This window comes from Cydia pomonella, chromosome 9 (genome assembly GCF_033807575.1).
Source record: "Cydia pomonella isolate Wapato2018A chromosome 9, ilCydPomo1, whole genome shotgun sequence".
NCBI lineage: Eukaryota > Metazoa > Arthropoda > Insecta > Lepidoptera > Tortricidae > Cydia > Cydia pomonella.
Window position 1 is genome coordinate 1479328 of NC_084711.1, and position 15143 is coordinate 1494470.

Genomic DNA, 15143 nt, shown 5'->3' on the forward strand with positions numbered 1-15143 from the left:
GTGAATGGTAACCCATTCTGCCAATAGACTAAACGGGGGCTATTAGGAAGTATCATGTACATTACGATACAAGCACATAGAAGTATTTTCACAGCGGTTTGTACGGCTTTTTACTAAGAAGAGCACACTTGCAATAACGCAAAAACGGCTGGACCGACATGAATGGACGACATGGATATTTGCTATAGTTTTCATTGAAAGTATTTACTAAGGTTTTGTTTTACGATTATTTCATATTTTTTTAACCCATGGTTCCAAAGTAAGAGGGGAACCAGCCGATATTTTGTTCTTTCGGAGCGATTTTATCCGAAAAAAATCGCTTTGTCGAAAAATAACCGTTGAAGACTACCTACCTTATTATCGTTTTGAAAGCCCTATCCAACGATACCCCATACTATAAGGTTAAAGTAAAAAAAAATGTATGGGAGGTACCCTAAAATTTTATTTGATTGTTATTATTTTACCGATCTATCGCCATTTCTATATTCATGTCAAATTGCAGCTTTCTAGCACAAACGATTACGGATCAAAGCCGCGGACGGACAGAGAGACGGACATAGCGAAACTATAAGGGTTCCTAGTTGACTTACGGAACCCTAACAATCAATAACGTTAACTTTGACGTTAAAAAGAAATAATTAACATTCTAATATTTTTTATTACTTCATTTCAAGCATCCACAAACATTGGAGAAAATCTCATTAAGTAGGTACTTTTCATTATTACGAATGTATGTTATATTAAAATAATTACAACCTATCACAATTCTTCGAGTTTCAGGATTTTCCTCGTATATAACAAAACTAAAGGTTTAAGAGGTCGGAAATTAAGTGTTCGGCGTTGGTAGAATTCTTATGAAGGGTCTATTTTTGGCTTACTTTCTGCAAAAATAACGCTAATGAAGTTTTGGGAGAAACAAGTCTTGACATCTGTATTTAATGGTCAAATATTTGATCGTAGTAATATATTGTTTCGTGCAGAATAATTTACATACAATAAAGTAGATTTTATATGACATAAATTTGTTTTTACGATATCTAAATAAATAATATAAGAAGATAAATATAAGACTTCATAATCTCCATGCCTGCCCATAGGGGTTTGGGACTACAAATACATCTTTGAATTTCATCGCTGATGTATGCAGATTTCCTCACGAAGTTTTCCTTCACCAAAAAGACAGTTAAAGGCAACTTCATCTTATACAATACAACATTTGATCCAATCTTATTCATCCAGAAATTAACGCGGTTAAGACGATAGTGAACGACCACCTCTCCATACAAATAGTCCCGATTTTCCTCCTTGGATATTGTCTTTATAGAACATATTGCGTGGATTGGAACGTAAGGATTGAACGAGTGAGAGAACGAACTATTGAATGAACGATGCGTGAATGAGAGAGAATGATGCCGAGTGTCAGTGTGTGTCAAAGAGATATAAAAACCGCTTTTAGCAGATTTTAAAAATGTAACGGGGTATATGAGAGACGGATGTCGGACGCGTGTACGATGTCATGCATTTTCTGTTTTTTTCAAAATATATGTTTTTGAAAGTGAATTTTGAGTTGTTTAGGTTCGCCCAACCCACATTTATTAACCATATACGAGCTATCCAACTAAGTACATTCAAAACTCAACTCTATCCATTCTACTAAGATTTGCTTACAAGCCTCCCCTAGACCCATCTAACATTTTGTACAGTACTTATTTCAAAAAAAGCGACCTGTTCTCTTCACCCTTCCATGTATTAAGGATATAGTCCAGATAATCTACAGGGGTTGCAAAAAATGCACAGTATTCGGGATACGGAACACGCGAGCTCGCCATTAGTCGACAATTCAAGGTATAGACCAGAGACGGAAGGCCTTTGCAAAGATATCTTTATTTCCCTGAGGTCTCTGGGGACTGAGGATTGTGAATAGCCTCCTTTTTAGGGCAACTTCCTTCATCTATTACAGTCTACCCTCAACCGACATAATATTTTTTCGATGTGTTTGTCAACTTATGAAATATATATGATATATTACCCACTACTATGTATGTTTCTCGTTCTGAGATTTCATGTACATAAATAATAAACTGATTTGAAATATTTGAATAACAAAAGCAGAAAAACTTACAAAATGGAAAGAATAACAAAATTATGCTAAATAACGTTAAAATCTCTTGCCTAGTAACTTAACGTCTGGTCCATAAGAGCAAATAGTAGTAAGTAAATATTCTTTACTGTGCATCATACAGATAAAAATAGACAGAAAATGAAAAAGACTTAAATGTTAGGTAACAAAAGGCGGTCTTCAACAGGAGGTCGGTCAGGCGGTTCAGGGAGTAGTAGTAGTTATCACGTAATATATTCAAAATACATACATAATATTTGTTTATTAGTTTTCACAGTTATTAAATCATATAAAACTCTAAGGTTACAAACCATTAAAATATAAGTAAATCATTAAAAAATGTAAAGGAAAATTAAGCATATGGAAAGGCTAAATTTGCACGGAACGAGCTATTTAAAACGTGTAGTTGTTATCAACTTCAACGTTTTGTCCATTAATCTAGAGTAGAAATGATATCTCACCTCTCTAGCGATAAAATTGTAATTATATTTCCTTATCCTTCTGTGCACACATGTTTAGAGTTATAGTCTAGATCTGAACTGTATGCTGATACTGTAATTTCTCCTTTTGTCTGTAACTTGTTTTGTGAGCCAAAAAAAAAGATCAAAATTTTAAATCAGATTCGGTCTTTAGCTGTACCGCTTCTCAAACAATTATGTAGTTAGATTTTTAAATTTGAATTCCCAAGCTTATCTACTTTCAACTAGAAAACCACTACACAACTATATGTCTAACCGTTTCACAGTCGAGACAAAATGACTGGTGAATTAGCATGCAATTAGCTTTTGCACTGGAGCATCGGGTCTGATTAACCATGCGGTTTGAGATAGACACATGAGTACTGGCCTGGCCTGTCATAACACACGACTGATTAGAAATACGAACTATAGAAACATTCCATTTCACAGAGTTAGGGGATATTTTTCACCCCATTGTAATTTACGAACGTGGATATTATAGTACTTTAAGGTGTATTCAGGTAGTTTCGGGAGGAAAAAAACACTAAAATAGTGGCGGATACTTCCGAAAAGGGACTCTTAGTACAACAGAATATGAGAGATTTTCCATGATTTTCGGGATTACACAATTCTCCGAATGCGCCTTATTTTAAACATAAACAAAAATATTAAATTATAAACGTCAGTATTTTAAAAGTATAACTCGTTTATGCTACTTGGTTTGTATGCTACTCGCGTGACAACGGATTGTGCGTCGTCCATTGACTGCGGGATATCGAACTGTGCAAGCGACGTGCTTTCTGTAACACCGATCGATACCGTGATTAGCGACCACAACGCGCAACGATTTGAATTAATAACACAGCATAAAGTCGATAACAAAGAACACGGAGTAGTCGAGCGACGCGTTTTTAACAAAGATTCAATCGGACTATTTTACTTTGACATTGCAAATTACAATTTTAATTTCATATATGATCATACGTTGGACATCAATTATAAATTTAATAAACTATTTAATATTTTAAAACATTATATTGACATCCATTTTCCAATTAAGAAGTTTAGCTGTAAAAACAATTCAAAGGTGCCATGGCTGAGTGACGAATTGGCGGAGTTGATCGGTAAACATGTCGACCTCCATGAAATTAGACGTCAGTACCCGAACAATTCAATTCTAACAGAATGTATTGACCATTACTCCAGTCTTATTAAGACAAAAACATTACAAACACGTCAAAAGTTTATTGAAGATAGGCTAATGGACAGTGGCAACAAATCGAAAGAAATTTGGAAAATTGTTAACGAAGAAGTGGGAACAAAATCGAAATCTCAAAACATATCTTTACGTGACCCTCTAACGAGTTTAACAATAGAGAAAAGGGACCTGCCTAATACATTCAATTCCCATTTTCTTAGTATAGCGTCTAAGTATGCCATACAAGGTGACTTGTCCGAGTCTATTAGGTACCTACAGGCGCATTTAGGTACGACTGATGTACCCTTTTTCACTCTGCCGGTCGTCACTCGCGATCTGTTAGATCGGGCACTACACTCTATGATGAAGAAGCGTAGCACCGTTGATGTTTTTGATATTTCACCCAATGTTCTCTTTTGGATATGGCCGGTTGTTGGTGACGTACTTGTCGTGCTCATAAACCTTATGTTCGAAACTGGTACATATCCTGCCGTTTTAAAAAATGCCAGGGTATGTCCAGTTTTTAAAGGAAAGGGCGACAGGTGCGACGTCAACAATTATAGGCCTATTACAATAGTGCCAACCATATCCAAAATAGTTGAGTCTATCTTGTCGTCCCACCTAATGAATCACTTGGAATCGAACAAACTGATTACGAGTAACCAACATGCGTACCGACAGAAAATGTCTACAACCACCGCGGCGTACAGGATGTTTGATTCTATAGTGACTGGGTTAGATGACAAAAACAAGATGGCGGGAATATTGTGTGACTTATCGAAAGCATTTGACGTCATCAGTCACGAGTTACTGCTCAAAAAACTAAATTTGTATGGTGTCCAAGACAACGCTCACCAGCTGTTTACGTCTTTTTTATCGGACCGCAAACAAGTCGTAAAACTGCTTGCCGACGGCAAACCACTACAATCCAACGCAGGGTCTGTAAATATCGGTATTCCGCAGGGTTCTGCTCTTGGAAATACGTTATTTCTGCTCTTTATAAACGACCTGCCGTCGAATATTGCAGCTGGTTTGCCCGTATTGTTTGCGGACGACACAACCGTGTTAGTTAGTGCAGAATCTTACGACCAGCTAAGCCTAAAGATAAGTAATGCTTGTGCGCAGTTACAGACCTGGTTTTCAGCAAATGGGCTCATACTAAACTGTTCCAAGTCAAACGTAATGCTATTCTCTGGTCGGAAGATTCCACTGCCACCATGCATGGCCAGCAGTCCGATGCCAGTGTGCAATGAGAGTAGGTTCCTTGGGTTTATAGTTGACTGTAACCTTAACTGGAAGCACCATGTTGACAGTGTCTGTGATAGGTTGGGTAGTGCAGTCTTTGCGTTGCGAAAGATGAAGCCACTTATCTCGAAGGAAGCTCTAAAGCAGGTGTACTTTGCTCACTTCCATTCTATTATGTCGTACGGCACGCTCATTTGGGGTAACTCCACTGATGCCAGAAGAGTCCTCATAGTTCAGAAGAGAGCAATTCGTACACTTGCTGGAGTAAAACACAGACACCCATGCAAAGAACTTTTTATTTCGGAACGCATAATGACTCACTACTCACAACACCTCTTTGAACTAATAATATTTGTCAGAAATAATATTGCTCAATTTTCTCGTGTGGATTGTCCGGGAAAACAACTGCGTAACACAGGTCGTCTCAGAACAGTTCCTCGTCGCTTGGTGCTTTCAAAAAGGAACCCACGAATAATCGGACCTACTTATTTCGAGCACCTACCTGCCGAGATAAGAAACGAGCAATGCGACGAAATATTCAGACGTAAATTGAGAAACCTTTTGTTGGAAAACCCTCTGTACTCAGTAAATGAGTTCATGGAATTGACATTTTGATTCAGAAATTGTTTTTATTCTTATTGTTTTTATTTATTGACATTGTTTTCTTTATCATACAGATGATCCTTATTGGGAGATATTATTTCATTGTTTTTATATTGTTGTGTGTTGACGATTCTTATTGGGAGATATTATTTGTGTTCTTTTATTAATTTATCGTTTTTATTTTTATTGTTCTCGTATTTTCGTAAGTTTTGACATTGTACATTTATATTTTGGATTTTTGTAAGTATTTACCTACTTACTGTTTCTCTTATTTATTCTAATTGTATTGACAATCCTTATTGGAGCTATAATTTTATTTCATTAGTATTGTTATTATTTTCATTTTTATTATTTTATTTTGACGATCATGATAGAAATTCTTATATTTTTGACATCAATGCAAATTTATTATGTAATTGTCTTTCATGAAATAAATCATCTAATCTAATCTAATCTAATCTATGCATAAGTCACATAATAATAAAATAAAAAAGCTATAACTCTCTAGGAAATTATAGCTTTTTTTTCACAATCCAAAACTCTCGCGGGAACAAAAAAGGGCTTTGCCCTTCAGTACACGTGCATGAAATAAGATCTTTTTCGAGCAAGTGTGATGAAAATTACTTATGTTATCCCGAAGGGTTCGAAACATGTCGCCAATAGCGACGAAAAAAGTCAAGTGATTGTAACCGTGATATTTAAATATTTTAGAATATGTCTCAAGAAAGTTTAAGTTCGATTAATTCTGTTATGTAGTCTGTCAAGCAAAGTATGTCAGTAGCAATGTACATCAAAGTGAAGTAGGGCAACACTCAAAAAGCAGTATTGTGTTGATATTGCGCTAAGAAAAGCAGTAATGTACATCGAACCAAAAACATGTAACTATCATAACTTCAAATTTTACAAATATTTACGATCAACGACCGTGATTGTATATTGTAGGCACCTTGACTTTGATTAATTTCATACAAAAGCTTATTTAATATAGTGGTATTTAATGGTGACAGCAGAAATTTCTCTTGAAATAGAAACGATTTAGAACGTAAACAAAAATGATGGCTGTCATTCGCTTTCCACATTCCACAGATAAAACACATATGACACGCGATTTTGGAATTATTCGAAAACAGTCTTGCTATCCCGCGATTTTTCAAATTTGCCGCCTTTAGCTACTGACAGGAATTGCTTGACCAAGTATATCTAAAATATGATTGTTCGTTCTTGACCGCTACTTTGACGTTTGAGTTTATTTAAAAGACACAAAATTTAAGTACACATATTTTAATAAAAAGGGGGTAATGGGAAACATTTTTAAAAGGAAACACGTCACACGTCTTACATTACGGCAAACACTATCTTAAATACATTAATCTCAGAAATCCCCGTTTACCACCGTCTGCCTTCTACATTTATGTACATAAAACAATTCATCATGTTCTATTGTTTTAGGTGTGCAAACATCATCCTTACACGTCAAAATAAAATGGACCTTCGTAATGCCGAGCCGGATTAGAATAAGTCCCCGTTTGTTTGTCCCTGGTGATGTTTTGGGTGAATGTACTTTTTAATCCCTTTTTTAAGGTTTTTGTAGTACGGTTTATAAATAATCTACCATAGAAAAATGAATTTGAAATAAGGCTTGGTAAAATAACGTATCAAACACGTGGTTATCTTGTTAAATTTCGTCTTCGTCTGCTAAAATATCATTAGTAGCTGATTTTTACCGCGAGTGCTAATTTTGAGTATTGAGTATTGAGGAGTAAAATACTTTGTAAGAGCTTCTCAGATATTTGCGTCTTTTCTTCTAATATTGAGATTTAAATAGTGATTACTTCGTGTCAGCAGCAAGCGTTAAATTAGTTACGATTAACTATAAAATTGCAACTAACTACATAGTTACGAAGTAATAAAGACCTAAGAGAAGAAAAATTGTTAGGATTGAAGAATACTTGTCCAAATTTTAAAGCAAACCACATCTGTATAAAGGAATGGAAAACCGCTGCCTATCCTCTCCCATCGGCAGGCACTAAACTTTTTCCATCCCATACACAGAAGCAATTGTGACCCCGGCCTTAACGCTCATCCCAACGGTTATGTGTTCACTGCAAATAGAGCGCTTACACTATACACATCATATCTCCTTTTACAGTATTTCGAAACATCAACCCTATTTGTACACGTTAAAGTCACTTTTTCGATGAAAGAACTGCGCAAGATATGACTGGGACGGTGAGCGGATCCAATAGAGCCTAACATAGAATCTTGCAGGTTATGTGCGTGATGACAGTTTGAGGTTGTAAAAAGTCATCTTTATAGTTTAGGTTACGTTCTAGCTGTGGAATAGGAGGGCTTAATGGCATGCCTGGACAAGTTGGCTTTTAGATGAACCCTTTCTAAATAGTTAAGAGCTGAGACTCTTTGAAACGATATTGTGTTTTCGTTTGGTAGCTAAGTAACACAAGGAACCTTACTATATAGGCTTCTTATGAAGATGGGGGATAGTAAACGACCCCCTTCTCCATTAAAGTATAGTCCCCATTTTCCTCCCCGGATATTGATACCATGGGAAATACTTTTACACGATTTGATGAGTGTTAATCACAGCTATGCCGAATACAGAATAATAGTTTTGAATCTGTCCTTTTTATAAGATAACGGAACGTAGGGAGGACTTGTTCGCAGTATCAGAATGATACACTAGAATGAGGGATGGATAAAGATAGAGTAACAGTTCCGAAATATCGAAAACTCGTGTCATAATCATGTCAAACAACGACGAGTACGAGTACGCTATCCTTTAATTGATTATATTTATATATAAAGTACGTTGAGAATTCAAACATAAAGTTGATCAGTTATTTATCAATTGGATTGGTACTAAAGAAATACTGCAAGAGCCCAATTAGAACTTATGTAGTGATATCAAAATAATATCTAAATGATGTCAGTAGAGTTATATTTAGATTTTAATGTAATGTATTTATTACTTATATATGGCTCCTGGACCCTGTCTATAAAGCCGATGGTCCCGGGTTCAAATCCTGGTAAGGGCATTTATTTGTGTGATAAGCATAGATTTCTGAGTCCTGGGTGTTTTCTAAGTATTTATAAATATTACAAGTATCGATGTTTAAGTACCCAAAACACAAGCATTATTAAACTTACTGTGGGATTTAGTCAATTTGTGTGAAGATGTCCTATATTTTTTATACTGCATTCCCAGAATCAAGATTCCACGTGCCCTAAATCTGTCACGAAAAGAGCACTAGAAAAACTCACTGTCACGACACTCAAGTACCAATAACAAGTCAATTGTTCGTGAACAAAGTCCACTCGAAGTCGCAAGGTCGTGGCGCCGCGCCAGCCATCAATCAAGTCTGTAACAACGGTATAAAGCCTAGGCGACGAGGTTTTTGTGACGTGGATGAGTATAACGAGGCGTTTGGGAGTTTGCAAAATTCCTTGAGATATGTGGAAATTTAATGCGTGTTTTTTTTATGATATAGGAGGCAGACAAGTAGGAAAATCACCTGATGGTAAGCAATTATCGATATCTATGGATACGAGAAACACCAGAGGGGTTGTAAGTGCGTTGCCGGCTTTGGAGCGACAAAAATGGGGGTACGATCTTTTCTTGAAGGTTTGAAGGAACGTTTATGATATTTTGGTCATTTTATTGCGGTTGCACTAAGCAGTCGTGAAGCAGTCTATCTGTGTTCTCTGGTGAGAGCGACGTAAGTCCATGTGCTTGTCATAATTCCAGTACGTAAATAATTGTCTTTATAGGTACATAACAGCAAGGTGTCATCAAATCCAAAAAAATATTCTTCAAGGCTTCTCTTACAAGTAATGAAAAATACATAGCAACATTTATTAATCATCAACTGGGTATTACCATGTAGAGAACTAGGACATTTAACCTTTAGACATTTACTTTTGGCCTTCGAATTATTTGCAATCAATATTATTGTTTGGGTTATTTCAATTCAGACTGATTTCTGATGAGGGTCAGAAAGCGATGTGCTTGACACAAACTGTATTAACATCTCATAATTTACTTCTAACCAGCGCGCAAAAATAATAATCCATTTCTCAATAAAGCTCTTAATTAAGTATGTGATGAGAAACAATACACTTACCTACAGTCATACGCACACAAGCACATGCGATGTACGCCATAGTACTTTGACGTTTCTCGAATGCTTCTTCAGTGAAGCGTCAACTAAGGTTTCATATAATCTTCAACAAGTCCGCGATGTTGGCAACCTATACTTATAGCGTCATACAAAACGAGCGCGTGCTGGCATTCCATCGCTCTATGACTAAGATACCGTCTCTATGTACTTCGATGTCTTTCGTAGATACGTCATTTCAATTAAAGTTTCATATAATACTCACCAAGTCCGCGATGTTGGCGACCTGTATGGCGTCATGCACGACTTCTGAGCGCGTGCTGCCGTTCCGTCGCTCGAACATCGCGCGGTCGATCACGAGTGCCGTCTCGATGTACTTCGTTGTCTCTCGGACGTCTCTTCTGCGTCGTTTCAGCTCCCGAAGACCGGCGTCTTTCCACCACCGCCAGTCGCCCTCTTTTGAACGGGGCGTTCTTTCTCTGCAATAAAAAAAAAGATTTATACTCTCAGTCAGACCTTGGACCTGGAATCGTAGGGCCACGATTATTGTACTGATTAAGTTATGTTATGATTCAAGTGCGTTTGCAAAAAAAGTAGTGTTTTCTGTGTTTCTTTCATTCATAACAATTAAGTAGAGTAATTTCGAGAGCGAAATTATCAAAACCAGAGTCAGCATCATTTATTCCACTGCTCTCAGGTATACACCTTTTACAGAACAGTAGCTTTTCGCAGGTTTTCTCAAAATGTATGTATGTATGTATGTCACTTTATTGCATATAAACAGGTTAACATTAAACAGACAAACCAAAACAAAAAAAAATTGTTATGTACAAAGGCGAACTTATCCCTAAAAGGGATCTCTTCCAGCTAACCTTTGAGAAAATGCGAAAGGATCAAACACTAACAGGTGAAAGAAAAATCAATATTAACAGTAGCAATATGAGAATTTTGGATACACATAAAAGTAGGACGAGAGCAATCAATAATAATAAAATAAAATAAAAAGTAGACAACCCGTGAATACGCCAACTATAACATACATAAATACAAAATATTTTGTTTCATTATATTTATAACAACTGTAATTGGTATATTTATTAATATAGTTTTTGTCATCTACGATGACGCGTCGATTTCTCAAATCTAACCTTTAATGAAATAACAATACGATTCAAGGCGTGCGTCGTCGTAAATGACACGATCTATACATAAATTCTTGATTCATTGACAAAGTATTAAAGAAAAGCGGTTAATTTTAAACGCGTTCTATATCAGATCTTTTGATTACCCCGTATTAGCTCAGCATATTGACATTATCTATTTGAACCCCCTAAAATTCCAATGCACACGTTATTATGTATTAAACTCCGAACAACGCACGTCCCAGTTTACTGCACTGTCGCAGAAAGAGCTATAGCTATTTAGTAGTTTATTGCACATATGACTATTTTCTCTTGAACTATGGTGCAGGCAAGTTGGGATTGTTCTGTTATGTCAATTGCTTACCCGAGTCAAAACTAGTTAAATTTGGTCTCCAATCTCACATAGTAGTTACCTGACGCGAGGTCAGCGGTTATTGGTTTGGTTGATACGAGAGCGAAGATCAGGAATAATGCGAGGAACTATTTACCGACGAAACATCAGTGAGTTATTAAAAAAGTTTCGCGTTCCAAACTGTGGGTGCTCGCGGACATAAATATGTATCCGCTTTTTCATTTATGTCATTGGGATGTGGTGAAAATGGGTACCTACTTTCATATATATTTATGTTTCTTACGATACACTGATTATTATGTTGCGAGTCACCGTTGCTCTACGTTTTATTACGTTGACTAGTGTTTTTTAATTAAATAGCTTGATCATATACGCTAATTTGATTAAAAAAAAAGAAATCCCCATTTGTCACTTTCAGAATATCACGTTGATTGTAATTTTACTACTTGATTCAAAGGTCTTATGGTCAGTAATAAATAAATTACAAAATAACATAAAACCGATAAAGAAATATATGGTAGCTTCTAAAGCTGTCCTTTTAGAAATCGATCTAAGAAACTGTATCAGAAAATAGCTTTCTCTGAGATGAAATTTCTATCAAACGATCCATTTTCTACTATATGTCTCGTGAAAGGAGAGTTTTATTTTAACCTTTAGAATATATAAAGTGTACGGCGGTGCATTGAAAATAGCTATGCGATAAGTATGACACGCAAAATTCTCAGTAAAAAAATACAACGGCGATACCTATTCGTAATCTATAGGTAGCTATCAAAATTTGGGTTAGTTTTGACTGTGCACCTTTCTGTACCTAATATTTACACTACTATTTGTCTTAAAGTCATCCACTGAAAGGATTATTTGCAGGTAATTTACAGTTACCTAAAGCGCCCTCTATTAGCTAAAACCAAAGATGATAAGAATTTGTGAGAATGAAGATCAGAAGGTATCATCAGACAGAAGGAAAACTAATTTTGAAATCAATAACTATAGTGTTAAGATCTAATTTGGAATGCAGCTTAAAATGACTCCGCGCTTCAGTCTAAGGGCTCAAAGGTTCAACTCCGGTTCCAATCCAATATCCTTAGTAAGTGGGTGTTGTTTTCATCTTAAACAGAGAAATCGTGTCAAGCGAACCAGTCCAAAAATAATTTTTAATTTTGTATACCATATTTCGTAAGCCTCTTATCACGGGAATTTAAATCGATTAACTTCTTAAATTGTGCCATGATTGGGTTTGGTCTTATTTTACCCTTTGTACCCAAGGTTTGTAATAATTTTTTCCTACTCCTCTACTGTTATCTGTCATTTATGCATTCATTAACACGAATATAAGAACATACATAAAAGGTTTCAAGAAAAGTCTATATTGTCTATTCCTTATAAAAGCTCTTGTGCTTTTAATCGCTATAACGTTACTGCGATTAATGGCTACCAACAGTACCAACCTAACAAAACCAAAACGAATACAGTTTTAAACTAAGTGCATTGCTGCCAACTTACAAAATATTCATTTGGATGCATAGTAAAAATAATTACTTCATAAGTCTGAAACACGCATGTGACACCCGTAATATAGCAACACCCATAGACTACGAAGACCGCTTAGCGTAGCTTGTTAGTCTCCGTAGGCTACGGTGGCCAAAATTGAGAAAAAACTGTCCAAAATTTTAATTTAGCAAGTAGCAAGTACCAGGGCCTCATGAGTTACGAGAAGGTGTCGCTGACCGGCCGGCCGCGGCCCGGGGCGGGCCGGGCGCGTAACAAGGTATGCTCGCGCGTCTTGGCTATATACTTTTGCTTTGTTTACCTAAATTAAGATTTATTTTTGTTGACTCGTAGGAAAAATATTGTATGCAACGTTGTATAAGTAGGTAAAGAAATGCTCGTGGCGTATTCCTTTACAATGTTCGCCTACGCCTTAGGCTCCGGCTCACATTGTAACTCACGCCACTCGCCTTTTTTGACCCTTCTTATACAACTGTTGCATAAAATACTATTGACTGTCTCCTAGCCTAATCAATAGTCCCGGGTTTGAATGCTGGTAACGGCATTTACATATGTGTTACCTGCGCGGTCGTCTGGACTGTCCTGAGTTAGTTGGCGAGGCATGTCGACTATTTGTCCCAGACGGGCGTGCCCGGTTTCGTGCTGACCGCCTGCGCCTCTTCGCGGTCCCTCCCGCCCGCACGGTCTCGCGGCGCAACTCGCCCGTTTGTCGAGCGTTGCACACGCTCAATAAGCTCGCTGCTGTGCAACACTCCTGCGATTTGTTTGCGGACGGCTGGACGGTTATTGAGAAAGATTGTTTAAAAATATGCGAGTTACTGACCTGATTTAATTATTTAAATGTTTAATGTATTTTATGACATGACGTGTAGCTTATTTTTATTAGTATTTTTTAACATATATAATTATAATGACCTTAATTATAAGAAATGTAATGTCTTAGGCTAGCCCTGTATTGTTACATTTTGTGGTTACTTGAATAATAAATCAAATGATAATGTAAATCATTTATAGATTCAGAAAAAGTGGTCCTGGATCACGACCCAGAAATCAGCCTGTATAATGTATATAGCTTAATTTTAAGATCAATATTTGCATGCTGCCATTGGCTAAACATGTGATACCTACTGTTTATAATGATTATGTCAACTTCAATCAAAGTCAAATTATCTTATCTTATGTTATTGATGTTTATATGTGTTTCTAAGTATTTATATATTATAATATAGATATATCGTTGTCTAGTACTCACAACACAAGCCTTATTGAGCTTACTGTGAAACTAGGTGGATCTGTGTACAATAGTCCTAATAATATTAATATTTATTTATTTCTTTATTCTGTTGAAAATTAATAAACGCAACGGCGTTTTAACGTAACACGCGTTTTCGTACGAAAGTTATAGGTCGGGTCATTCACGACGACGCGTGCCTTAAATCGTATTGCCATGTTAGATTTGACAATTGTGCGCGTTATTGTGGATTACATGAACTATAACACAATAAGGGTTCCTTTGATTCAAGCCCATTAAACACACTTTGTGGATACGAGTATAAACACAACGATATCACGGTTACTAACCCAAATATAGTAGGTACGTTTATTTATACAAAAGGTTTTATTACTAACACGAAACTTTGGACTTGCGAACTATATGTCTCACTGGCCAATAGATCGGTTTGTAACAAAAAAATAGATAGATAGAGAGATAGATTCATTTATTTCTCATTGAAAATTACATGATATTTAACAATGTCACAATGTTTCTAAAAAACATGAATTCACAAAAAGATCGTCAGATTGTATAACATAGTAATAATTCATTAAAAATAATTAAATATTAAGGAAAAAAAAAACAATCAAATAATCATACTAAATACAATGTCAAAAAATTATCTCTTGCAGAGTATAAAGCGGTCAAGATGTATATATGTATTGCTAGGGCACTCTTGTTAATATAATATCAGAATTAATAATAATATAGCAAAGTTAATATTAAAATACAATTCCAAATTAACTGCTAAAAACAACAAGAAATAAAAACAATAAAAAATAACAATGTCAGATAAAATGTCAAAATAATATGGAAAAAAATACATTTTAATCGCGTTTCAGGTTCATATATTTTTTTACAGAATACAGTGATTTCGTGAGTAAGATTTCTTTGAATAGGTATTAGGATATTGATCATGTTACTTAAGTTCAGTTATATTTTTTTCATAAAAGTAAATAAAGCTTCAAGTTTACTTGCACCCAATTCGGTAGGTATCACTTTATACTGGTTTATTTAATATATGATAAAAAGAAAAACCCAGATCGAACGTTCGCAGTCCCTCTGATAAAAAACGATTCTGACGGACGGACGGACGTTAGGGAGTTGATTA

The 15143-nt window shown here is 35.9% G+C and overlaps 1 protein-coding gene across 11 annotated transcripts in view; it reads right to left on the reverse strand.

Annotated features, from left to right (window-relative positions):
- The window catches only part of LOC133521066 (disintegrin and metalloproteinase domain-containing protein 11), an 813047-nt gene that overhangs the window by 54197 nt on the left and 743707 nt on the right, over window positions 1-15143 (reverse strand). For all 11 annotated transcript variants that reach the window (XM_061855801.1, XM_061855805.1, XM_061855799.1 and 8 more), the window contains one exon: window positions 10022-10235. In XM_061855801.1, coding sequence (XP_061711785.1) covers window positions 10022-10235 — 214 coding nt within the window. The remainder of the gene's footprint in view (window positions 1-10021; window positions 10236-15143) is intronic.